This window comes from Acanthisitta chloris, unplaced genomic scaffold (genome assembly GCF_000695815.1).
Source record: "Acanthisitta chloris isolate BGI_N310 unplaced genomic scaffold, ASM69581v1 scaffold7059, whole genome shotgun sequence".
Classification (NCBI taxonomy): Eukaryota; Metazoa; Chordata; class Aves; order Passeriformes; family Acanthisittidae; genus Acanthisitta; species Acanthisitta chloris.
The window spans coordinates 29,120-54,074 of record NW_008691901.1 but is presented as its reverse complement, the minus strand read 5'-3'; the positions used below and the strand labels follow the sequence as shown (position 1 = coordinate 54,074).

Genomic DNA, 24,955 nt, shown 5'->3' with positions numbered 1-24,955 from the left:
ATCGGTGGCTTGTATTTCCCACTGCCACCGATGTATCCCACAAAAGAGACCTCAGCCTCTTCCCTCTCCCTATTCAGATTTAGGATTCGCAAGCAGTAAATTCAGCTTTTAGTCATAACACCTCTCTCCCACGACCCACCCACCCCTTTCCGTGGTTTTTCACTCTGATCGGTGGCTTGTATTTCCCACTGCCACCGATGTATCCCACAAAAGAGACCTCAGCCTCTTCCCTCTCCCTATTCAGATTTAGGATTCGCAAGCAGTAAATTCAGCTTTTAGTCATAACACCTCTCTCCCACGACCCACCCACCCCTTTCCGTGGTTTTTCACTCTGTCTTGCATTGCAACACCGGTGACTGCCTACTGCGCGGCTTCATCTGGGGCTTCGGCAGCTTCCAGCTCATCCTCGCTCCTTTTTCTCCCTCCCTCCCTCCCTCCCTCCCTGCCATTTAGCTGCTTCTAAATGTATCCCACTTCACCGAGTTGGTCTGGAGTGCCAGCGCACCCACAACCACCACTCCTTTCCTACTAACCATAGTAGTGTGCTGATAAACAGCATCCAGGGGCTGGTAAAGGAGTACAGGGTGCAGATAAACATGACATTACATTCCTCCCTGTTTTTAAAGAACTTCTTTATCTGGACACGTCTGGCTAGATCAGGACTTTTCCATCAAGCTAAACCGACTGGGCTGTTCACACTTTTCTCCCTCCACTGAAGGTAGTTGACGATTACTGGCAGCGACCGCTGTTCGGATCATGCAGTGTCGATGCAGAGAGAGAGAGAGGTACCGCTGCGGTAGGAAGACCTTGCAGTTTCCTCTAGCCCTGGGATTTTGAGACAGGACTGCGTGCCGCTGGTGCTGTGCAGAGCCGGCAGGCAACAGGTTACCGTAGCTGTGTGCTGAGAGATGGAGACAGCCGTGCCTGCCTGCTCCCCTCCAGCCGCTGCCGCCCAGCGATAGCCCTTTTCCATGGCCGAGAGGAAGCAAATAAGCAGAGGTGTGTGAATGTGAGCGTGTGTGTGTGTGTGTGTGCACAGAAAAGGAAGAGAGGCTAGCAAACATGGATTCAAGATTTTCCTCTCCCCAGTGGCTGTGCAAAGGAATGAAAGGGTCTGCATCAAGGTAAGGAGACCTAATCCAGCCAGAGTGGTACACTCCACTCTGTGAAAGAAAAGTGGGGGTTGGGAGGTGGAGGGGCCAGGGTAGGAGACAGGGTGCAGGATGGGGAGGAAGCAGGGAGACAAAAGGGAACAAGGAGAAGGCTCTCGTCCCCCCTTCTCTCCCCTCCTCCCTCCTTGAGGTGGGCTGAGAAATTTCTAATCAGCACTTGCAGTTCCTTTCCTCCCAGCAGTAATTCCTTTCTGTCCTTTGTTTGTCTTTAATTTTTGGCTCTCACATTTATCTTTTGTTTGGTTTTGAGCATTGTGAGTTCTTACTGCAATTTCAAAAAATCCTGGGTGAGGTACAATGGATTTGGTTTGGCTTCTCCTCCTCCTGCCCTGCTCTCCCACATGCCTAAAGCTAGTGTTTTAATAACAACAGCAAATGGATGAAGAGCAGGTCATCCTTTTTTCCTTCCTGTGAGGTCACACGGGTTAGGATATGTGTGGGGCTGTGTTCCCATTCTATAAAAAGAAGGTACAATTTGGCAAGTATCTTTAAGTCCCTGTCTAAAGCTGGTTCTTGTAAACTACCAAGTGCAGCTTGATTCTGGAGTGAATCCTTCCCTCGTGTTAACTATTATTTTTACTGATGCTGTGGTTTCTAATGTGTTTAAAACCAAAGTGAAGTGCTGCACTGGAGACTGAACTCCACTTTTATGTACAGAACAAGCGCAGCAATTCTTCTCCGCCTCATGACTCCGCCTGAGGTTGTAAAGATTACAATTAGAAGGCTGTCCGCATTAAAATGGGATCTTTTCTCCCTGATAAGTAATTTGTCACCAGTAGTTTAGCACTCGGTAGCTGTTTACTCTCCCTGTGCAGAAGAGCCACTGCAATGCAAGGGCACAGTGCAGAGAAGGTAAATTTACTATCTCTGCCTCCTCAGCCACAGTTCAGGAGAGCAGGCAGAGAGGCCATGCTGGAGCACAGTTCTGCTTTGCTGTTTCCTGGCCATCTGAGCACACTTCTTGGAAAGACAGGGAAACAGATGGACTGTTTTATCTGTCTTGATTTAAAGTGTTGATCTGACTTCCCTTTCCAGATTTCGCAGGGCATAAACATGGTGTAACTGGGAAGAAATCTCAGGTTTTTCTCACTCTCTATTCCTGTGAGGTCACCTTGAGTGGGACTGGCACCAGTGGAAATCCCAGTGGCATCCCAAGGACAGGTGTCATGTCTTAGTGTTATAAGGCTCAGAGAGACTCTTCTCTTTTTTTTTTTTTCATTGTTGTCAGTCTTCTGGTGGTGACCAAGTGCTGAACGATAGTTCTGGGAATGATTTCTGGGATGCTGAACCAAGACTCTAAATCAGGAGGCATCTAACGACTGTAACAGCTTTCAGACAGTAATAAGACAGTGTGGATTTTGATCTGGTGGCGGAGGCTGAGATAATTCACCCCAGAACATCCAGGGTGACTTTTGTGAATGTGCCGAAGGGGCAGGTCATAAGGGAGTGTAGTGAGCACAGGGAAGCTGGTGAAGAGACCAAAGTCAGGAGCTTGGGGCACCTGGGGAACATCATGACAGAGAATGGGAAGAGCAAGGAATTAGCCCAATGTGGACTGCAGTCAGTTTGCACAGCTGGGGCTGTGTCCTACATAAAGTGTTACTGTATTGGAATTCTGTGCTGTGAGTGCTGGGTGTGCAAGGCCCTGCTTTTCTCCAGCTGCTTTGGGTTTTCCCCTTTCCAGGTTATGTTAACGTTTTCTGTTCTCTCTTACCTAGAGCTGGAATTCTCGGGTTTGCTATGGAACTGTAAAAACCAGTAGCATGTTTTCACCTCAGCTACTGCTGATCTGTTTAGGCATTGGTTTCTTGCTGCCAAGAAAGCTGATAATTAGTAGTCACATAGCTAAGAACACAAGCGTGATAGGAACCAGACCAAGACATCCAATTCATTTTCCTAAGGCACTCAATCTGATGGTGATGGCTTTTGCTGATAAATTGCATGGATTGGATTTCATCCAGCATGAGTAGGCAAGAATCTGTACAACACAATCTCAGTGATCCCACTGGCTCTCCATTCACTTGTTTACACATCTGTTTATCATCTCTGACTTTGAGGTCTTGAAGCCCAGATCTTGCACTTCCTGATTCAGGCTTGATCTGCATTTGAAAGTGTGGATGGTGTGCTTGTGTTCAGCAGTGGGACAAAGAACACTTTTAAATGATGCATAGCAGCCAAGGTGCAAAACCCAAAGATAAAACATTGTTTTGCCCAACAGTTTATTTTGTTTAGGGAGGTGATAGAAACTAGCCTAAGGACACTGACTCTTGCCAATGAACCATGCTTTGCTGCTAAAGCCCTTAGGTATAGTCTAGGAGTAGTTTTCCTGAGGTGCATGGTTCAGGGCCCAGCAACTTCCATTCTCCTGTGTGCACAACTGCCCACTCGGGTGCTATAAAGGTGCATAAAATTGGAGGACGTAATTCTTGTAGTTTCATAGCATGAGCTGTACTACCTCGGTCAAGTAGTAATGTGAGACAAATAATTGCAAAGAAAGAGATGAGACACGTGCACAGATAGGGAGACCCATGCTGACCTGAAGAACAGTGTGCTGCCTTCTCTTGGACTCAGATTTTATGCACCAGAAGGATGCAGCCTGAGACCTGTTACACTGAAGTATTTGGCTTTGCCATTACTTATGGGGGTTGGTGCTTCAGATCAGTTTTATTCTAACTTCAAGATCTTTAAGGTCTCCTCCAATCCAAACCATTCTATTCATAAAGGCTGACTGAAGGCTGCATGGTGAAGCTAAATCTTCCTGGAGTTCATTTCACCTTAGGGAGACATAGGCTTCTCTGGAGGGCAAGAGCAAAGCAAGAGCCTCGGTTGTCACTACTCAGTTGCCTTTTCTCTTTTTTCATGGAAGGCGCTTAGGAAGATCAGGCTTACAAGGCTCAAATGCGCCCTTACAAATATCCCCTCTGTAATCACTTCCTGGAATTTTCTTTAATCACCACTGAAATGTATTAGTGATAGCTTGTGTGTAATGTTGATTGCATAGTTTGAATGCATAATCTGAGCATAGTTCAGGAAAAGAATCAGGGAAAGGAGACAAATGCACATTGCCAATGAGAAACAGACAAACCCCATACAATTATGTTTCTGAAATGTGATTATTTTTAAGCTCTGTCTCTGGGAGTGTATATATACATATGCACAGGCACACAAAACCGTAGACTCTTTATTTTCTGAGACCAAAGATGTCTGTGTTTTTGAGATGCACTTGATTAGTATTTTCAGAGCTTTTTTTCTGAGGATTTAGGAGAACAAGAAAGAAGGAAACCAAAATGGTCACGTAGTCATGAGACTCCCACGAGGTAGATTTTTGTGAAACTTCAAACCTTGTGAAATTCACAATGAACAGGTTGCTTCTCTGGAGTGCAGGAATTGCATTTCCACGATGATTTTGAAGTAAGGGCTAATCTTGCTCTGTGTGCATTAGTCAAAACATAGCACAGCACAATTCAGTTTCTTTTTAGTCCTACTTGTATTAAACTAGGCAAAGAGCTACCATGGTGCTGCCACTAAACTTATCATAATTTTTTCACCTATTTCACTCTTTTTTGCTGTGTTAACAACCCAGAGTTCTGTCCTGTGGTGTGTTTGAGACTTTTCTTATCTTGTCTAGTCTCTTGAAGCTTTTTGAGGTCATAAGTTTCTTCTTGAAGTTGAGGAAGTCCTAAGCAGACCACTATAATTCCTGTGCATGGACATCACTGGTCAGTATAAACCCACTGTCTTGTCTTTGAGCAGTCAGACATCCTGTTAGCCTTTTTGATGGACACTTACAGCAGTGATGAGCTAAATGAATCAATTTCGATAATTTTTTTTTTTAGCAGAGGAAATAACAGGTGTATAATTTCCCAGTTCAGCCATATATAATTATATATAATTTGACTTAAATAGATCCAAAGTTTCCACTGCTCCAGTCTCTCAATCGGAGGCACTGTGTTGCTCTTAAATGCTATTTCTGGAAAGAATCCGAAAATAATACTTCAGAAGTTAATAAAGAGCTTGGGATAGGATATAGAAGGTGGCAGACAATTTTCTGCATGTCTCTAAAATGCTTTTGGGTAGAAAAAGAATTCCTCTGTTTTCCCAAAAGCTGCTTTTCTTTTCTTGATATAGACATTCACATGGGGGTATGGTGGGGAAAGTTAGTCAGATGAGAATTTGCTAAAGCTCAGCTAATCATTTATTAAAGCAGTCCCTGGCTTGCCAAACTCATTAATCTCATTAACAGGGAAGGAGGGCTATGGTGCATGGTTAGCTGAAAGCACTGTGTTTACTAAGCAGGGGACTTGTTCACAAGGGAAAGATTTAAATATTCAGTGTGTCACTGTTTTATCCCTGAAGCTGAGGTAACGTGATGAGTCACTTGGTCAGCTCATGTCACATGCTGGCTTTGGCCTCAGACTGTGAGGGGTCAGGGATAGAGTTGCCAGATACAGGTCTGACCTGGACCCGTTTGTTTTTCAAGGCATTCGTCATGTCTCTTGCATTCAGATGCAACCCAGAGAGCAGGAATCTCTGGAGAGGAGAGAATGAAACATCACCACTTGGATGATCACCTTGAGGAGCAGGTGGTGATGTTCCCTTAGTGCTGCACGGCCCCTATGTTTGGTACCTGGGGAAAAGAGGCCTGGCAGAAATGTCCCAGCTGCCCCTTCCTGAATTATCTCCTTGCCTATGCCTCTGGAAAGTACAGGAGCTGCCTCACGCCTCTGCCTCTCCTGTGGGAGAACACATCTGTGTTTGGTGTGCTCTGGAGAACACCCACACTTCAGCATTTGGATTTGAGTCCAGGCACTTCTGGCAAAACTAGTATCTTCTGTGCAGCTTCCACATGGCACAAGTACGATACATATAATGTCATGTATTCATTGTATGCATAATACAGCATTTCTGTGCAAATGCCATGGCACCCATGTGCACTTCAGGCCTTCACAGAGTAGTCCCTAGGGTCAAATCCTGCCAAGATCAGTAGCTCTTAGCATCAGTGACTGTCTTGCCTCTGATACATGCTTTCCCCTAGGTTCTGTCCATACTGTGTTTTTAACCCCTGGCTGGTATTTATAGAGTTTGTTATGATTTATAGTTTGGACACTGATAACTTGTTAAAATTAATATTCACTATTGTTCCAGCCTTTTCATTTTCCTTTGGTTCTGAATCCTGATCATGCAATCTCTGCTTGCTTTTGCTTTTCAGGTCTGCAGCTGTCTCCAGCCTGACCTTGTCTCTTCATGCCTCCTGTTGTCATACTGTTGATGCATTTATTGCTCTCTGTCTGCTTCAAGCTCCAGTGCTTTAGTCTATTCTTTTTTTCCCTCCATTCTAAAGATGCCTCCTGTCATTTCACATTCTTTTGCCAACTTCCATCTCCTTTTCATCTCTGCTTTCTGGAGTGGGTGGGTTATTTTTGCTGACTCCGTTTCCTCTCCTCTCTACATAATTTCTTAATCTCCTGCAACCTGACTTCAGCCCCTTGAAATTATTTCAACCTGGGCTGAGACACCTGCTGCAGCTTCTTGCAGCTGAATGTGAGCTTCCATGATGGTCGTCCTGATTATCCTTCTGCTTCCTATACTTAGCATGACAATTTATCCTTACTCTGGTTTCTTCTTTCTTGGCATTTTCCTTTCTCTTCTACTGCTTCCTGACATTAAGAAGCCTTTCTTTGTCCTCAGTCTTTCATTCCTCACTAATCTTCCCCAAGTCCATCAGTCCTTTCTCCAGATGTGTAAACTTTTTCCTTTGCTTGTGTCTTTTCCTCTTTTTCACTGTGCACTGCTCTGGGCCTGGGGCTGTATGGTAACTGGGAGTAGGGAGCTATCATCATGAACATTTTCAGTGCAGAATCTATTTCCCTTTCTCCAGTGTTGTGTAAGTGCTCTCAGTCATTGCTGCCTGCAGCGCAAGGAGGGAAGCAACGAACGGCATGTGGGGGAGGTCTCAGCCATTCCCCTGTGGGTAGATGGAGTACTTCACTCTCCTGAGGGCTCCGCTGACATTGCTCACTGACTTTGGCTTCTCCCTAAGCTACACAGGGATGCAGCAGCAGCCCCATGGGTCTTCTTTGAGCCCTTAATGCATCAGCTCCAGGCTGCAGCTCTGCTGTCAGCTGGTAGATAAACATTACATGTTGAGATCCCTTTCCTCCCTGGAAATGTGAAAAACTCGAGTGTTTGGGGCATTTTTCTCCACACCTCCCACATGGAGCAATTTCTCTCAGTGCTACTTGCCAGCTCTGGGAGGAGCTGTGTGATTTGGATCTGCTCCTTCATGCATCTCTAGAGTTTGGCAGAGCAAGCAGCACTAACTGGGCACCAGTGCAGAACAGGCTGGGCCAGCACTGCATGTTGCCTGACTTTCAAAGAGGAGATGTGATGCCACTGAAATTGGGAGGGGGATGACTTATTTTCTGCAGTGGGGTTGTTACAAACTCAGGCTCTGGGCCCTTGACTGACCTGCTGTAGAAGTGGAGCATGGCCGTCCCTAAAATACCTCTTCCTTATCTGTGAACCTGCCACAGAAGCCATGAATCATCACACCACGCATTGGGGCCTCTACGAAGCGTAAGGATGCTACATTTGGGCCTTCAGCCCCATCATGCTGTATTTTGCTTTGTAGCTGTAGACTATGAAAAAAGCAAACTTATTTCTGCTGCCAACATCCGTGCGTACATACATTGAGGAATATTGCACCCTAGCACCTGAAACAGATGGACAATTTTACGTATGTGGGGAGAATCATGCTATGATTAAATGCAGTGGCTGCCTCTTCAAGCAGTGCCAAGGCATATGATACTTATGTTTTTGTCTTTTAGCTGAGGTGGAAGGGTTGCAGGTCACTGTGCCTGAGAAGAAGAAGGTTGCCATGTTGTTTCAGCCTGCTCTGCTTCGCTGCCATTTCTCTACTTCTTCCACCCAACCAGCCGTGGTACAGTGGAGGTATAAATCTTACTGCCAGGACCGGATGGGAGAAGCTTTGGGTATGGTGACTTCTGGTTTACAAACAATGAGCAAGAGGAACCTGGACTGGGATCCCTACCTGGACTGTGTGGACAGCAGGAGGACAGTCCGTGTCGTGGCCTCCAAACAGGGATCTGCCATCACTATAGGGGACTTCTACAAGGAAAGAGATGTCAGCATTGTCCACGGTAACTCTCCTACCCCAATGATGCTTGGGGGGGGGGCTGGAATGGACCCTTAGCAGTTTGGGTTACTGGAGTCTGGCAGTAACTGTTTGCCTGATCCCCTTAGAAAAGGCTGTGGGAAGGGAGATGTTGTATGTCAGACATTTAGGATTCAGCCTACCAACCCTAGACCCAAAGGTAATTTTCTCTGGCACTTCCCTTCATTTGACTCCATGTAGGTCTTCAACCCAGATACAGAATTCTTTTTTTCCCCTTCAGTGAAGTGGAAGGTTTTTATTCCTGGCTTCTGCATATTGGTCTGTATATAGATTTTCCTTAACAAAAGGGTGCCAGCAAGAGAGATATGAATTCAGTCTCTGCAGGCTAGGTTTTTCATCCTTACAAATTCCGCTGATTTTTTTTTTCCCAGTTCTGAAATACCAACATTATTCATGTTTGCTCAGCCCTGAACTTCACCAGCTTACCCTGTCATGAACCTAAACCCACACAGCTTTGGGCAGTGTGAAAGGAAGACATTTCCGAGGGGCAAAGTCACATTGGGTGGAGATAGGGGGTGGCGGGCTCTCTGAACACGTTGGTCTGGAAGGCTGTGTGAGAAACTTTGTCCCTCAAAAGTATAAGGTTTCTGCTTGACTCAGGAGACCACCTAACCAGTACTGGAGACCTTAGTGTGGAGAGCCTCAGCAAGGAGGAGTGTTTACCTTTGTCTCCATGTAACCTCTTCGGCAGATGACTGAGGTGCTGTAGGGAAGATGCTGTCCTTCTTTCATGACATGAATTGTGTTGGGACCCCAGGCCTTAGGTGGCAGAAAGTGACATTAGTTACCCCTTCTGCTCTGGCACTTGCAGAGTGAGCTGCCTCTGCAGCATTATCGGTCTTCCCACCTACCGCTACAGAGTCCTGAGTCTGTTGGGTTTTTTCTTGAATACTGTGATAGTCTGAATAAGATTAGCCCCTCTTCTTAGTAAGGTAATGAAATAGATTTGGGACACAGAGGTGGACCCAGTGCATTCAACACTTCATTATTCCTGTAGGTGTTGGAGGGAAAGCCTAACTTTTCTTTTTTGCCTTCCAGATGCAGACCTGCAGATTGGGAAGTTGATGTGGGGAGACAGTGGGCTCTATTACTGCCTTATTATCACACCGGATGATGTGGAGGGCAAGAATGAAGAGTCAGTGGAGCTGCTTGTGCTTGGTGAGCCCTCTTGCCAGACTACTTTTTCAGCAGATACTTCGTGTATCTTTCCTTCTGCTCTCTCGTTCTCTCTGCCTGTCTGTGCACCATATTACTATGGGTGTAAGATCTCTGTAAAACAGTCTCTGCAGTACCTTCACCATTGCATTGCACCTTGTGCTGTCATTCACACCTAGGCAAAGTGGGTGGCAAATGCTAACAAACCAGAATAGTAATGTTTACACCCACGTTTCTCACACGTTACACAGGCGTAAATGACTGCAGATAGTGCAGGGCTATGGAAAGTCAGAACCCTTGCTTTTAAGGCATAAAACAATAAACTTGCAGCAAAATGGACAATTGAGACAGGGTCTTTTAAAAATAGACACCCAGAAGACATCAAATGCTATGATTTTTGCACTCTTTTGACATTCTCTTTGTCCCATTCTTCTGACCTGTGAGGATGTCAAGAAGTACTGTGTTTATCTGCATGAGTGTGTCAGTTTTTTGGTTTGCCTAATAATACTTGTGCAGTTGTAGGTACAGTTTCACAGTGACTCTAATCAGGTCTGAGCTGGTGCTGCCACTAAAAGGTCCTGCCCTCTCTGTGGTATGTGTGCTTGGCTCTGTTTCCCTTAAGCTCTCTTGAGCAGTGTAGTGAGCAAGATCAGTTTCTTTCCTGTTTGCAGGGTTAGCTTTCAGTGGTGGCTTCCACAGTCCGTCTCACTGTAAAACTCAGAAAAGCACCCATCCCAGCTAGAGGAGAAAATCAGAATGGAATGGGCCTCTCAGGGACATTCGTTGATGTGCCGAGGAGAAAATCAGAATGGAATGGGCCTTTCAGGGACATTCGTTGAGCCAGCTGTAGTACTTCAATCCTAGATCCCCCAGGAGAGTAAGATGAGTTTTTCCCAACTTTACCTTAAGACCCGCTGACACCAATGTTTGTCTGGTCAACATGCTTGGGTGTACAGATACTGTACATTCTGTGAAGGAAATGTTAGAAAGCTGAGGTCAATAGTGTATAGCTGATATGTTGGGGGAATACAACAGAACATGTCTGTCAAGTGTGCTTGCCTCTCTTGCCTCAGGTCAGAGGTTAATTGGCATTTATATTTGGACCTGTAGTTATCATCACAAAGTAAATCATATTGAATGGGTGAGTGACTGTAACAGTGCCATTGGCTCTCCTCATCCCTTCTGATGTCAGTCACGCAATGGACAATTGGGGTGAAAGGTCAGAAAGTGAAAAGTCAGCCTGGTCACTCCAGAAAACGGTGTCATACCCCTGTTTAAATCCATAGTGTGGCTGTGGATCATAAGCCAGTTAATAACAGGCCCAAGATCGACCTGTGTGAGTTCAGATGAGGTTATCTCTGCCAGGTGGCAGTTGTGGCTGTTACATGTCCTCTCCAGAGGTGTGGTAACGAGCTGCTGAATTTTTGTCCCTTCTTCACCTTCCTGTCCAGGATTTCGTGTCTTCCTCTTGTGTGTCTACAACTGTGCTCAGACAGCAGTGATGAAATAGTGCCATGGTAACAGGGAGAATCTGTCTTTCAGATCATACAGAAGCCTATGTGGGGAGAAAACATAGAAATCTCTTCCTCTGAAGCTGGTTTGATGTCCCTGTCCCTGATTTGTTGTGGTTATGTTGGGAGGAAACATGTAGCCTAGACTGTGTTACCCTTGACCACATCTACTTTTCTGTTCAGCCTGTGGGTCTGACCTTGCACTGTGTGCAGCACTCTGCCAAGTTTGGCAGCAGCATGAAAGCAGACTTCTTGTGGGCATGTTTTGTTCTGCCTCATGCTGTTAGGTGCAGCTTGTGTGTATTTCTTTTCCTGAGTAGTGTGTACAGAGCAACATTCCAGATTTCGGTGTGAATCCAGGGTTACCTACATGTTTTCCTCCTTCCCTCCCCCCTTCCCAGCTTATTCTTTTCCTTCTGACTTTGCTGTTACATTTTATTCCTTTTCCTTTATCTCTCCCCATTGATGGCTAAAGGACGAAGCAGCCAGTGGTGAAAATACCATTTCTTAATACTCTGGCATTTTCTGGGATATTCTTTTATTCCATGCTACTGCTTGGAGGGAGACAGTGAGTAAAGATGTAGATGGGAGTGATTCTGCAGTCCCAGGAGACATGTGGTAAAAAGCTTTTGTTTGCTGCTTTGCTCTTTGCTGCTCTTTGGATGGAGGAACCTGGATTCTCTGTTAGAGAGGTTGGAGTAGCAGAGGGATAGTGTCTGCAAGAGACACTACGATTCCCACAGCACGTTGCTGTTTGCTCCCTGCTGACAGTGGTCTTGCAAATATAGTTTACGTTGCTTATTTTTGGGTTGCTGCATGATTTAAGCATAAATTAGAATTTTGAATAGAGCAGAGGCTCTACCCACTCCTGTTGTCATTGGGGTGACAGAAAATTCAGAAGGGAAAAGGAAATAGGGAACTATCCGTTCTAATGGTTTCTTATTAATGCGGGGATGAAAGGTATGTTTAGGTTAGAGAAAGATATTGCTGGACAGGGCAGTTTGACAGCACACAGAAACTGAAAGGTCTGAGAGGCAAAAATGGTAGATACCTAATGACTTCATTAAATTAATGGAAGTTTGTTTAGCTACAAGTAAGGGTCCTTCTTTTATACAGTGAGTCACACCAGTAAAAATGGGTCAAAATCTGCTTTATCACAGCTTGGAGCAAAATTAAAACCTGAGCAAATTACAGTATTTCATTTTTTCTTAGGAAAGCAATCACAGAGACTTGCAGTGAACTCTGAAGTAGCCAGTCAGCTTGGGTCATGATGGGATTGCATGTTGTGTTTTTGTCACCTGGATGTGTCATGTTGACACACAGAGCTGCTGGTCTGCTCTAGGTAGCATCAGAGAATCCCATGTGCTGTCTTCATTTGAGGCCTATTTTAGAAAAGCATATAAGCATTTTTTTTGTATCCATTTGTGCTTAGCAAAGCTGATGGGATTTGTAAAGCATACCTGATGTTAAGCATGTGCTTATTATGTGCTTGGCTGAAAAGACCATTCAGTAGCTTTTGCTGAGTCAGGGACTTTAACCTTCTCTAACAGAATCCATGCAGGCAAGGGGGAGAGGTGGTTACCTCTGTGCCTTAGAAACACAGAAGGAGATTGGCTGGTAGTGAACCTCCTGTAGAGTAAGGAGAGAATTTAAATTTAAAAAGTACTATTACACATTTATTATATATAAAACATATACTTTAGATCTTATAACTTTCTACAACTACCTGAAAGGAGGATGGTGCAAGGTGGAGGTTGGCCTCTTTTCCTGGGCAACTAGTGACAGGACAAGAGGTCATAGCCTCGAGTTGTGTTGTGCCAGGAGAGGTTCAGGTTGGACATCAGGAGGAATTTCTTCATGGAAAGAGTTGTTAGACATTGGAATGGACTGCCCAGGGAGGTGGTGGAGTCACTATCTCTGGAAATGTTCAAGAAATGACTGGTTGTGGCACTTAGTGCCATGGACTAGTTGGTGTGGTGATATTTGGTCAAAGGTCTCACAATGTTCTCAGAATTCTTCTCCAACCTAAATGATTTTATGATTCTGTGATATTTGTGTATTTTGATGGTGTTTGGAATCTCCAAAAGGGCTGTAGTATGCTGGAAACTGTTTGAACTCTGCTTCTGCTGCATCAGGACTAGACTAGTACAGAGCTTAGCAATTCCACAACAGGAGTCAAGTGATGCTCTCTGCACTCAGGTGTTTTACTAGAAATGTAGAACCTTTGCTGACGTTATAGCTGGGCTAGTGAATACATTTGCAACTTTATACATTTTTATTTTTTAAAATAAGTTGCTTGAATCAAAAAGGCTGAATCCTAAATTTAAGGAAGTCTGCATTTCTGTCATACTAGCTAGCAGCTAGTGTCCTGCTTCTTGAAACACAGACAGTGCTATGTCAAATTGTTACCTGTAGCCCCTGTGTGCTGCTTTTTATGTGACAATGGATTTCATTAAAGTAATTCATTGCAGCCTTTGTTGAAGGGAACTGCACGTGTACCAGTGCAGTGATTGCAGGGTGTCTGGAGTAACCTTTAAATCGGAGGTACAGGGCAGTGTCAGAGGATACCCCATCCTAGCCACATGTGCCTGGCTGACATCAGGAGGCAGTGCATTAATTGCATGGGATGCATATAACCCAGTAAGCCTTTCCAAGAACCAGAATTTATTAAGCAGGTGCAGGGTCCTGTGGAAACAGCTCTACTGCTCCTTCCCAAGCAGATACAGCTATAGAGCAGTGGCTGTAGGTACAGCTCGGCACAGCTGGCTACCCTGAAATGTGTAGGTCTGTGCAACCTCGACAGTGTTTGCATTCTGACATTTTACATAGCTTAGACATGCTTCACAAAACAGTGGCTTTATTTCCAAGGACCTGCCAAGTTTCTGGAAGAGGCAGGAAATGTCTCCACTAATTCCAGTTGCTGGTTTGCTACTTTGGTTAGTGATCCATGTGCCTTGCTAGACAGCTATTGCCTGCTTTCTTTTCCATCCAATTTGACAGGTAATACTACACAAACTATAGATCAGTGAAATATTATTTCATAATTAATTGTAGAATCATAGAATTATTAAGGTTAGAAAAGACTGCCAAGATCATTGTGCCCAACCTTTGACCGAACGCCACCATGTCAACTAGACCATGGCACTAAATGCCATGTCCAGTCATTTCTTGAACACTTCCAGGGATGGTGACTTCCCTGGGCAGCCTGTTCCAATGCCTGACCATCCTTTCCATGAAGAAATTCTTCCTGATGTCCATCCTGAACCTCCTCTGGCACAGCTTGAGGCTATGTCCTCTCTAGCTCCCTGCGAGAGTAGTCCAACGCCCACCTGGTTACACCCTCCTTTCAGGTAGTTGTAGAAAGCAATAAGATCACCCCTGCGCCTCCTTTATTCCAGCCTAAACACCCCCAGTTCCCTCAGCTGCTCCTCATATGACTTACTCTCTAGACCCTTCACCAGATTTGTTACCCTTCTCTGGACATGCTGCAGCCCCTCAATGTCTTTTCTGAAATGAGAGACCCAGAACTGGACATATTACTTGAGGTGCAGCCTCATCAGTGTCCAGTACAGAGGGGCCATCACTTCCCTAGTCCTGCTGGCCACACTATTACTAATACAAGCCAGGATGCCATTGGCCTTCTTGGCTACCTGGACCCATTGCTGGTTTGTGTTCAGCTGCTGTTGACCAGCACCCACCCAACTTAGTGTTGTCTGCAAACCTAGTGAGGGTGCACTCAATCCCCTTGTCCAGATCATTGATAAAGATATTAAACAGGACTGGACGCAGTAAGGATCCCGGGAGATAGCACTAGTGACCGGCCACCAACTGGATGTCTCATCATTCGCCACCACTCTCTGGACTCAGGCATCCAACCGGTTCTTAACCCAGCAAAGAGTGCACCTGTCCAAGCCATGGGCTGCAGCTTCTCCAGGAGAATGCTGTGGGAGACACTATCAAAGGCTTTATTGTAGTACAGGCAGACACATCACAGCCTTTCCCTCATCCACTAGGTGAGTCACCTGGTCATAGAAGGAGATCAGATTGGTCTGGTAGGATCTGTCTTTCCTAAGCCCATGGTGACTGGGTTTGATCCCCTTGGTTGTCCTGTACGTGCTCAAGGTGATCTGTTCCATAACTTTCCCTGGCACCGTGGTCAGGCTGACAGGCCTATAGTTCCCCAGATAAATCTTTTAGAGCCTTCAGCTTCTCCCATTGTTATGCTTTAAATAACAATTAGGACTTGAGGTTTCTGTTCATTTCCAAGGACAGCTAGCACTTAACATTGGGAAACTGACAGCTTTGGGAGTTTGGTAGTCTTAGTATTACCAGGCAATATAATATAGGCTAAATCCAAAATTTGTGAAGTCTAGCATCCATAGGTAGGAAAGAATGTAGATACATACACACACAGCATAGTGTACAGTAATTAATGCACTAATAGAGACATGTGTTGGCTTTCAGAGAGGATAAATCTCTACTGGGACGTGTGTATGGTGTGCAATGCTAATAAGGCAGTTCTTACTCAGCAAAGTGACTCAATATCTGGTATAAATATAGCCAGGTTTGGAGTCTCTTCTGTGCCAGGAGAGACTGTATTATAAAAGTAGACATGATTTCGGAGATTGAAAAGTTCTTGGCAAAATTTTCTCTTACAAGATGTTGGTTTTTGGATTTTGCTCTGTTTCACTGAGAGCTGCCAGTAGCATCCAAGCCAGTACTTGGTCACAGCAGTTGGCAGAGATGTCAGTGCTGTTGGCCATGTGTTGGGGATGAGGGGGACAGATCTCAGCTGGGAGATGGCTGTAAGCAACTCGAGGTCTTGCCGACCTTGAGCTGCGACTTCGTGACCAAAGGCACGTAGTGCTAGCAGGCAAAGGAAGTGATTGACACAGGAGCCCTCCACTTATAAATCCAGGAAAACCGATGATGCAGGAAGGCTGCTGGTGTCATCCTACCCCCAAAGTTCTCGCCCTGTCCCTGCTAAGTGCTGCTCCACTGCCCCAGACCACTGTGCTGCCAGCTTTGTGCTCTGGTTCCAGTCCCCCTCGTCCTAGCCAAGCCTACTTCTAGTTATTTATTTCACACCATTTACAAGTGCTACTTGTTGCCAAGGTTTTTTGCCCCTCTTTTTCTCCTTATTTGCCAGCGACAGCCACACGCTGCTCACAAAGGAGGCTGGTGTGATTAAAAGACCTCGGTTACTAAGGTAGCCATGACAACATCCTCCCTGGAGGTCTTTGTTGCCTGCTAAAACTTTGATCTCCAAAAGGGGCTGCTGCCGTTTCTCTCTCCAATTGAAGAGAGGGATGGGAAGAAAGGATAAAGTTTACTCCGACCAGAGAGAGCACAGAGGAACTCATTGCAGAGCCATGCGCTCCCAATAAATCTCACAGCAGCTTCCTTGGACAAGTATCTGATTTACAAGGCCACACTTCCTCTCCTATGCGTTCCAGCCTCCCCTCAGGGCAGTGTCTCATGCCAGGGCCTCTTGCTGTGGTATGTCTTGGCAAATTTTTCCACCACTGAGAAGGGAATAGTTCCCTCTGTAGCTGCTGCCACCTGTGCAGTGGGACTGCAGCTGCTGCAGTGGCACCTTCTAACAGGAAACCAGTTCAACAGTTTTCCCCATATTTACCCAATATTTATCACATTTATGCAATTGCCAGTATTTACCATGTTCCCATATTAACCCAATTGCCATGTTCCTGACTGCACCTGCGCCTGCTTTATTCATGCCATCATTTCTTTTCAGCTGCACCACTTACCCTAATTATTTTTGTGTCTCTTCTCTGCAGACTCTCTGCTAATTGTCTGCTTGACTCCAGGTCTTCCCTGATCTGCTGCTATTTGCTCTCCCGCTCTGTCGCCTGCCTGCCTGCCTGCTGTGTATTAACTCCTGTCCTCGCTCGCCTCTGCTGTGTCTCTGCACCTCCTGGAGCTGCTCTGCACCCCCTCAGCTTTTCCTCTCCCATCCCTCCTCCTGTCCTCTACTGCTGTGCTCTGCCAGTGCAGACTGGGGGCTTGCAGTCTCCCTTGCACTTCAAGGCTGGCTGGGGCTTGGGGCATGTGAAGTGCCTGGGGAGAGGCCATGGTGGGCAGGTAAAGCCCCACAGCAGCATGGTGGGAATAGAGATGGTGCATGTCCCAGATCTGTGCTGGAATGAGGACAAGGTCCTAGCTCTGACATAGTCACCCGGGACAACCCTGGCAAATGGGGCCAGTGCCTATTCCCTCTTTCCCCCTGGGAATGTCTCCTGGGGCTTGGTGGTGAGAGCTTGCACAGAGGACACGTAGCTCTTGCGGGTGGGGACACAGAGCTGTGACTTGGCAGCGGTGCCCAGACAATGTCTCAGGGTGCCTGCAGCCCTTTCTCAGGCAGACAGAGCTGCTGTGCAGAGGTGGTGTGGCCAGGTGGTCTCTTGGCAGAACATTTTACTATACTGTTTCCTCCTCACCAATTGCTATCTAGCTCCAGCCTCCATCTAAAAGTTTCCTTAAAAATAAAAGCTCAAGGGAGAAGTGAGGTGAGCTTGACACCCATGGAAGGAGGAGCCTGGGCACAGATAGCTGTGTGGGCACTGGACATGGAATGCTGTGACTAGCCATAGGCCCAAAAGGAAACCCTACTGTCTGTGCCACAGCTCTGGGCACTGCATGACCCACTGGGATGCTGTTCTGAGCTCCTCTCCCAGCTACCACCTGGCTCTGGGGTGTGCCCGTGTGTGGGCCAGGCTTGCACTGGGCAGGCAGGGACCCCCCACAAGCCACCCTGTCCCTGTGCCTCGGGTTTGGCGGGATGGGAGGTTCTGCTCCACTTGTTGCTGGCAGCAGCAGCAGCTTGAGGATGTCAATGTTCAATGAGGGGCAGTGGTGGGAGCCTCCCGTTGCTGGGGCAACCGCAGAGAGCCTCGGACTGTTGGCTGCAGTGTGGGAAGGGTTATCAGGGAATTAATTCAGACCGGGGTGGAGAGGGAAAAGCTGTGTTGTGTGGAAAGCTGCTGGGGGCACGGCAGGTCAGAGGTGGGTTTTGTTCTTGCTGGCTGTCAGCTGGGGCTAGGCAAGGCAGCGGAGTTCAGGCTGAGCTGTGGTGGGGTTCCCTGCTGCCTCGGATCCTCCCAGGCTTTGTGCATCTCTGCTGGTGGCTCTCTGGCTCCCAGGGCTGTGCAAGCCCGGCTGGCAGGGCAGGGGTGCAAGTTCCCCAGGCAGAGCCAAGTGAGGCTGTACAGGCAAGGAAATACTTGACTGACTCTAGGCAGCATATAAGAACTGCTTTGGTTGTCTTTGTAATGACTTACCCGGTTCTCAGGCACTGTTATTTTTGAGGGATGCTTCTTCCTCCTTGGATGTGGGGTTCCTCTTGGGAATCAGAAGGCACCATAACAAAGACCCAGCACTAGCAGGGATTGAGGCTCTTCAGGTAGGTTCAAAATAAAGCAAGCACCTATTTGGTGATGGCCATTTGAGACTGAGCTTCTGCTCTTTATAGGTGTCACTCCTTTATATAGGTGTCACTACCTTTGTCACCACAAATTTGAGCCCTAAATTAGCTATATACCTCTAGCTATTTGTTGGCATCTGCTCTCAGACTAGGGCTGCATGTGAGCTTGTGCAGAGATAATAGCACATGGGAGGCTCCAACACATGGGAGTTACATGCTCATGTCTGCCCATATGTTCTGCATGCATGTGGTTCAGGTGTATGCTGTTCACATATGAGTACACACACACAGACCTGTGAAAGAATTGCTTTTTTTTTGGTGAAAATAAGGAATACATTTAACATGCAGGTGGAACATAATGTAAATCTAGGACACTGTCACACAAGGCATACATTTGATGCATGTGTTTGGAACCCACTTGTGGCACCCAAGATTTAAGCCACACATGTATACATGCCCATATATTTTGTGAGCAGAAAGCATACACAAACACATTCCCATAACACGTTGGTTGTGAGTGGTTTGGAGACTTGATCCTTCCAAAAAATGGACTGCAAAGAATGTCATGAAACTCTTTGTAAATGTAGATGAAATTGTTGAAGCTGATTGATGGCAAGAGTCCTCCCTCAAAGTGGTAAATGGGGAACAATTATGTGAAGCATCACCATCTTTTCCTAAGACTTCAGGACCACCTCATCATGATGGGCGTTACTGTGAGTACAAGACAGCTTTGATGAGTTTCAGCTGGCTGCAAAGCACTGTCTGCAGACAGAGTATGTTCATTATGGCTCCAGCAGGCTTCCATGTGGCTTTTTGATCTCTACAGACCCTCTGCTGAAGCACTGAGAAAAAAAATGGGAGAGTGGGGATTTGATTGTAATACGCTTCAAGGACAGACTTGAGTCCGAGGAGCTTGGGATCCAGTTCATCAGTGTATCTGAGTGCTGCTTAGTGCTGAACCTGAAGGGCATGTGGGGAGGTTAAAGGTAGCTCTCTGCCACTTCTGCACTGGTTTACCCTTAGCTGCTCCTGTTATGTTATACCCACAGTGTATGTCTCTCTTCAGAGTACAGCTCTCCTACCTTATGCATGTCTTTAACAAACCCAGCATGAACTTGCTGCTGTATAGAAGAGTTCACAGCACAGCTGTACATAGGGCTGTTCTGCTCATGCACAGGTGTGTGCACATTATAGCTGAACACTGTGCAGGGTGTTTGCTCTGTGTTGGAAATATCCCAGACATTCAGTGCCAAAACAAATAGGCACCAAGCTGCCTTTGGGCTTGGTTTTTGTTTGTTTGTATTTGGTTATAAATTTAGATGTTTACTTGCCTTTTTTTTTTCTTCTTCTTTTGCAAAGTGACTCTACAAATTTGTATTTGCTTCTCTTGGGGGTTGATCTTTGTCACACTATCTCACCAAAGCTGCTTGTGCATCTCTAAATAATGAGCTCATACGCACAGTCATGCTTCAAGGCTTCTTTCTTGTAGTTGTCTGTGCACTTGCAGAGCCCCACACGGAGAGCACCACCCACGAGTTTTGGATGCACGTGGCTGATTTATCAGTGGCCTTGGGTTAAAGATGTTTCACATCCACAGAAACTACATCAGTACATTTCAAAAGTAAACTAAATCCTTCTCTTTGAGGGCTGTTGTGAATTCCAGGAGCTTTTTGTATCTGTAGAGCATAACTCCAGAAAGATGTTACCATGTAACCAATCTAAGGGCACTCCTCTTTCTTATTATTTTGTGCCTTGATTGGAGAAGCTTTGTTCCAGATTATTTCCCCCAGCTCGCTGATAAGGATAAAATGCAAGGACACAGTAGTGGCAGAACTGCAGAGGCAGACACCAGGCATCAAGCAGGATGACATCTGTGGTTGATAGGTGTTCACATAACATGGAGTGCAAGTGGGCTGATGAGGAAGGGAACTGGAGACTAAAACAGGGGCTGGGGAGTGTGTTTTTCTTGCAGTAACCTCTCTCCTTGTTCTCCTCCTTCTGTCTTTTCTAGGCAGGACAGGGCTGCTTGCTGATCTCTTGCCCAGTTTTGCTGTGGAGATTATGCCAGGTATTCAGTCATTTCACCCTTCAATCACCCAGTCCTCTGTCATCTTGTCTGTTTATCCTTCTGCAGCATCTTTGTGGTGTACATTTCACTCGTATGTGTGTTTTATCTGGGGATAAAAATAAGAAGGCCTACCACTGGGAAAGTGTGTTGGGTTCAGATCTCTGAGAGAGCTGATGCTGGGCCATGCTGGTAGCTAACATACATGATGTCATGCCAGGATCAGCGTGAGAGCAAAAATGCCAATGCTGTTTTGGGGAGGTTTTATGTCAGGCTCTCTTCTCTCCCCCTGCTAGCACAGAGGTAATGCTGTTCCAACCTGTGAGACGTTGGCAGCGCCATGTGCCCCTGTGGCTTTGTACGTCAGCTGCTCCGGTGCAGTAATTTCAGCTCCCCAGACCCTGGTGTGTGGTACTGTTGTAGTCATTCCCACAGATGGTAGCACAGGAGGTGCTAGAAATAGAGCACTGGTTAGCAACCCATCAGTGGCACAGTGCCTCTTGTGCTGCATGGCCAGGGCATTATCCTGGTAACACCAGGTGGTTGGACCAGACCTCAAAGCTCTGTGCCCATGATAAATCCCTTGCTAGCCAAACTAGTGAGAGCCACCAGTTCTGGCACTCCTTGCAGAGGAAGCCAAGACTGTGCAACAGATTTGCCTTGAAAGGGAAAAGCTGTGAGAACATCTAGCCCTCGAGTCATCTGATCATTCCCTGATGGTGCCCAAGGAGCTTTTCTTTCACACGTTTGTGCAAAAATGCAACTCCACATAAATGCGTGAAGCTATTTTTGCATCTCTCCCAGAGATGCAAGTGGAGAGAAGGCAGACACTCACCCACCTCCAGTATAACCCAAAGCTCTCTAGAATTTCTGCATGGCAGGAGAGGGATTGGTCTTTTCAGCATAGACAGTAGTTGGTTCTCGATTGCCTAACACTTTCCCCCCCCCATTTACAAATTTTATGAATGGATGTAAAATTCTTGTTTGTTGGTCTGATAACTTTCTGATACTCTTACTGCGTGGGTAAACAACAAGTGTAAGGTGCAGCAACAAACTGTGTTTCGGCTGTTGGCATTGCCTGTTACCTGAGTAAACAAAAGCAGATACTCAGGCAAGCATAAACCACTAGTTTCCTGACAGTGAGGACACAGCATTTCAGCTTGGTGGTCATTTGAATCTCAGCATTACACAGTTTAATCAGGAACTGGTTGAATCCCAGCTTTGTGCATAAAGGAGAAGTCAGTAGGCTCTATTGCTGTTTGCTTAGCCTCATCAGAGAAGCAAGTAGTCTAACTTCCTGTGAAGTAAAACCCTTCCTGACTCATAGGTCTGTGTGGTTGGCACACTGATTTCAAACATCCACTTCTGATGCTGAGTGTGTATCTTCAATGTGCAGTGAACATACTAACCTGATCACCTTTCGTACTCCTAGAATGTTTTCAGGGAGACCACAGATACACTTAACAATGGACTTGCTGTCTGTTTTTTTCATCTACTGGTCTTTTTATCCTTTATGGAGTGGCTGTGAACTCTTCACTAATAGCTCTGAAGATCTGACATCTGAGCTTCGTTGCATAGCTGTGCCTGGCCACTTCAGCCATGCAATACCGTTTCAGCACCTTCTCTGGATCTGTGATGGTTGTAGAGAACAAGATGAGAACATGACAAAAGAAAAAGCTACTGAGCTGTCAGCCTGCTCAGATTGGCATAGATTAGGAAGTACAGGACTGGAAAGGGTAGTCTGTCTCACCATCTTGCTTGCTATCCCCAGCGCCATGTACTTTCAACCTTTCAATAAGCTTAGCAAGCTTAAGAGTAGTCTGGGCTTGGCCTTTCTCTTTCCTATCAGATCACTTTCTTTGATGTGCTTCTTTTAGCTTCCCTCAACATTACTCATAGCCTGTTTATGCCCATTTATGTAAGACCTTTAACTATAATACCTGCTTTTCCTCCTAGAATTCATCCTCCTAGTATATTTACAGCCAGCAGCTATGTCTGCTCTCAGCCTTCTTTTCAATAGACTAGTGCAGTAAGCTTCAGGTCTCCTGCTGCAAGTCCCTTCATGCCCTCAAATCCCTTCTTTGCGTCTTTTCTTGTACAACAATGACCAGAGCTGTAGATTATCAGTAACTTCATCTGAAGATACATGGAGGAGACTTTGTATGATGGCACTAATATTACCTTAACACTACTGGAAATTCCTCCCTTATTGGGCATAGGATTACATTTGCCATTTTTGTGGCTGTATTCCATAAATGGTGACAGTTATCCTATAATGGAATAGTGTACTGGATCATTTATCTTGTTTTTCATTTGTTTTCAACTAATGAAGTCCTGTCCAGAACAGAAATTAATCTTTGAATGAGTGACCTTGAAAGTATTGCTGTGTTTCTCAAAATTCAGCATATTGTTGCATTTCACATTTCTTACTGTAGGCCCAAGGACAACTGGTCCTTTCTATAACATGTCCCAGTCTTCATCTCTAGTGACAGACAATACATCCCTTCTGCTTACTGTCAAGATACATTAGCACATTCTTATTTTCTATGTCAAGGTAATTAATGAAAATATTAAACAAGATAGCTGCTAGAACTGGCACTTGAGAAACTGTGTCAGTAATCTCTCAGCTCTTGCTTTCCCATTCATGAATGCTTCCCTTCTGCCATTTCCTTACTTGTTAGCTGAATTTTGCTCAGCATGTAGTAAGTTCACTGAAAAGAAATTATTCCAGAAGGACCAAAATTAACTGCAAATTTAAATTAAATTCATCTGTTTCAGCCAAAAAAGAAATGAAGTAGTCAAAAAATATAAAACATTTCACTTGACACTTCTGAAATGAAGTGTTTTGATTTGTAGATGCCAGATCTTTGACTGACATTTTTTAACGGAAATTTTAAGTTCTAGATTAAGAATGGCATTAAGAAAAGGGGATTTTTTTCTAAAAGAGTCAAGGAAAACTCCAGGAAAGCAAAGAATCATTTTTTTTCATTCAGCCAAAATGCTGTGGATAGATCAAAAATGACAATTCTTATTTTTGCATTTATTAAGAACGAGGAGAAGTTCTGTTTTGATTGGTCCAAGTGGAACATTTTCCTTGACTTTTCAGCTTAGTGATGCAGGTGAGAGGTGCACTGTTTCTCAAGTGTGATTCGGTATGCACTTTGCAATCCATGTAGCAATACTTCTTTGTCTTAAATAATGATGTGCCAGGAGACCCCTTAGCAAACTCTGGACTTCTGTTTGAAAACAGTAGTCTGCTGCTTTATTTTCTCTTCTGTGGGGGTAAACCTTACCCCACTGCAAAACAGCCCCACCACATCATTATTTGCTTCTTTACCACTTTTCGAAGGTGGTTGAGTAACCATCCGGGTACACCTGGAGTCTCTCCCTGTCAGATATCTGGTAGATAGGTTGGTGCATTGCTCTGACATAAACCCAACTCCAGACCTCCTGTGTTTTCAGAGTCTTGAAATTCCTTGGTTCGGATGTTCACCGGCTATTCCCTTAATCCATGGAATTCCCATGTGCCAGTAGGTGCAGCCCTGTGCGTGCAATGCCCTGCAAAGCACAGAGTGGTCGGGTGCAGAGCTGGCAGCTGCCCCTGTGTGGGTTTGGCCCTGCTCCCACTACGGCTGCTGCTGCTGCTGCAGATTTCCCAGCAGCAAACTTTGAGAAACCTTTTCTCCCTCCCCTTGCCGTTCAAACCCCATCCTGGCTTTTGTGGACCAGCTCTTCTGTGCTTTCATTTGTAGGGTGTTTTTCAGCTGCTCCCTTTTGAGGCCTGGCAGACATCATCTGAGGCTTCAGTGAGAGAAGAGGAAGAAAAAGCGGTTGTTAGGTTTCCTGGCTGGCTGAGACGCCTGAATAGGATGTTCGTTCGGCACATTCAAAAGAATAATTGCTTGCGTGGGCCTAGCTGAGAAGGGGCAGGCTTGGCTCATTTACTGGGCTATTTATAGCCTGCTTTTCACCATCGTTTGTCCCATTAGAACTAGAATGTGGGTAGGGAACAAACATAAGCAGGGCATGAACATGGCCAAGAAGAATGAATCTTTGATGAGATCCAAATGCTAACAGAGCACGTCCTGTGGCATTCGTACAGGTCTGCTGTGGGGTGAAGTGTTTCTGTGTTGGAGAACCAGAGCTCCTGCCTCTGTGCTGCTCACCTCTTAGCCAGCCAGAGTTGCTGCCAGAAGGGACCACATTCCTGTGGCTCCATTTTTCACTGTCATGTGCCGTTTCTGCTTTGATGCAGAGGAAGACATAGTCCTAGACCCACAGGGAGTCCCTTTCTGTTATTCACCTGTCTGTTTTGCCCCTATGCTCTCCACTGGGAGGATGTTGCAGATGTTTCCTTCTCCAGCAATGTGCAATCCTGTAAGTATCTCCTTTTCTCCCCTTGTTTTTCAGAGTGGG

General features: G+C 45.7%; 1 protein-coding gene across 1 annotated transcript in view; it reads left to right on the top strand.

Annotated features, from left to right (window-relative positions):
* The first annotated feature begins 1,062 nt into the window (after positions 1-1,062).
* ILDR2 (immunoglobulin-like domain containing receptor 2) overlaps positions 1,063-24,955 on the top strand; it is a 34,993-nt gene continuing 11,100 nt past the window's right edge. Inside the window, exons 1-6 of the mRNA XM_009082412.1 lie at positions 1,063-1,112; positions 4,479-4,489; positions 8,000-8,332; positions 9,406-9,525; positions 20,486-20,542; positions 24,950-24,955. The exon at positions 24,950-24,955 is cut by the window's right edge and continues 126 nt beyond it. Of these exons, the coding sequence (XP_009080660.1) occupies positions 1,063-1,112; positions 4,479-4,489; positions 8,000-8,332; positions 9,406-9,525; positions 20,486-20,542; positions 24,950-24,955 (577 nt within the window). The remainder of the gene's footprint in view (positions 1,113-4,478; positions 4,490-7,999; positions 8,333-9,405; positions 9,526-20,485; positions 20,543-24,949) is intronic.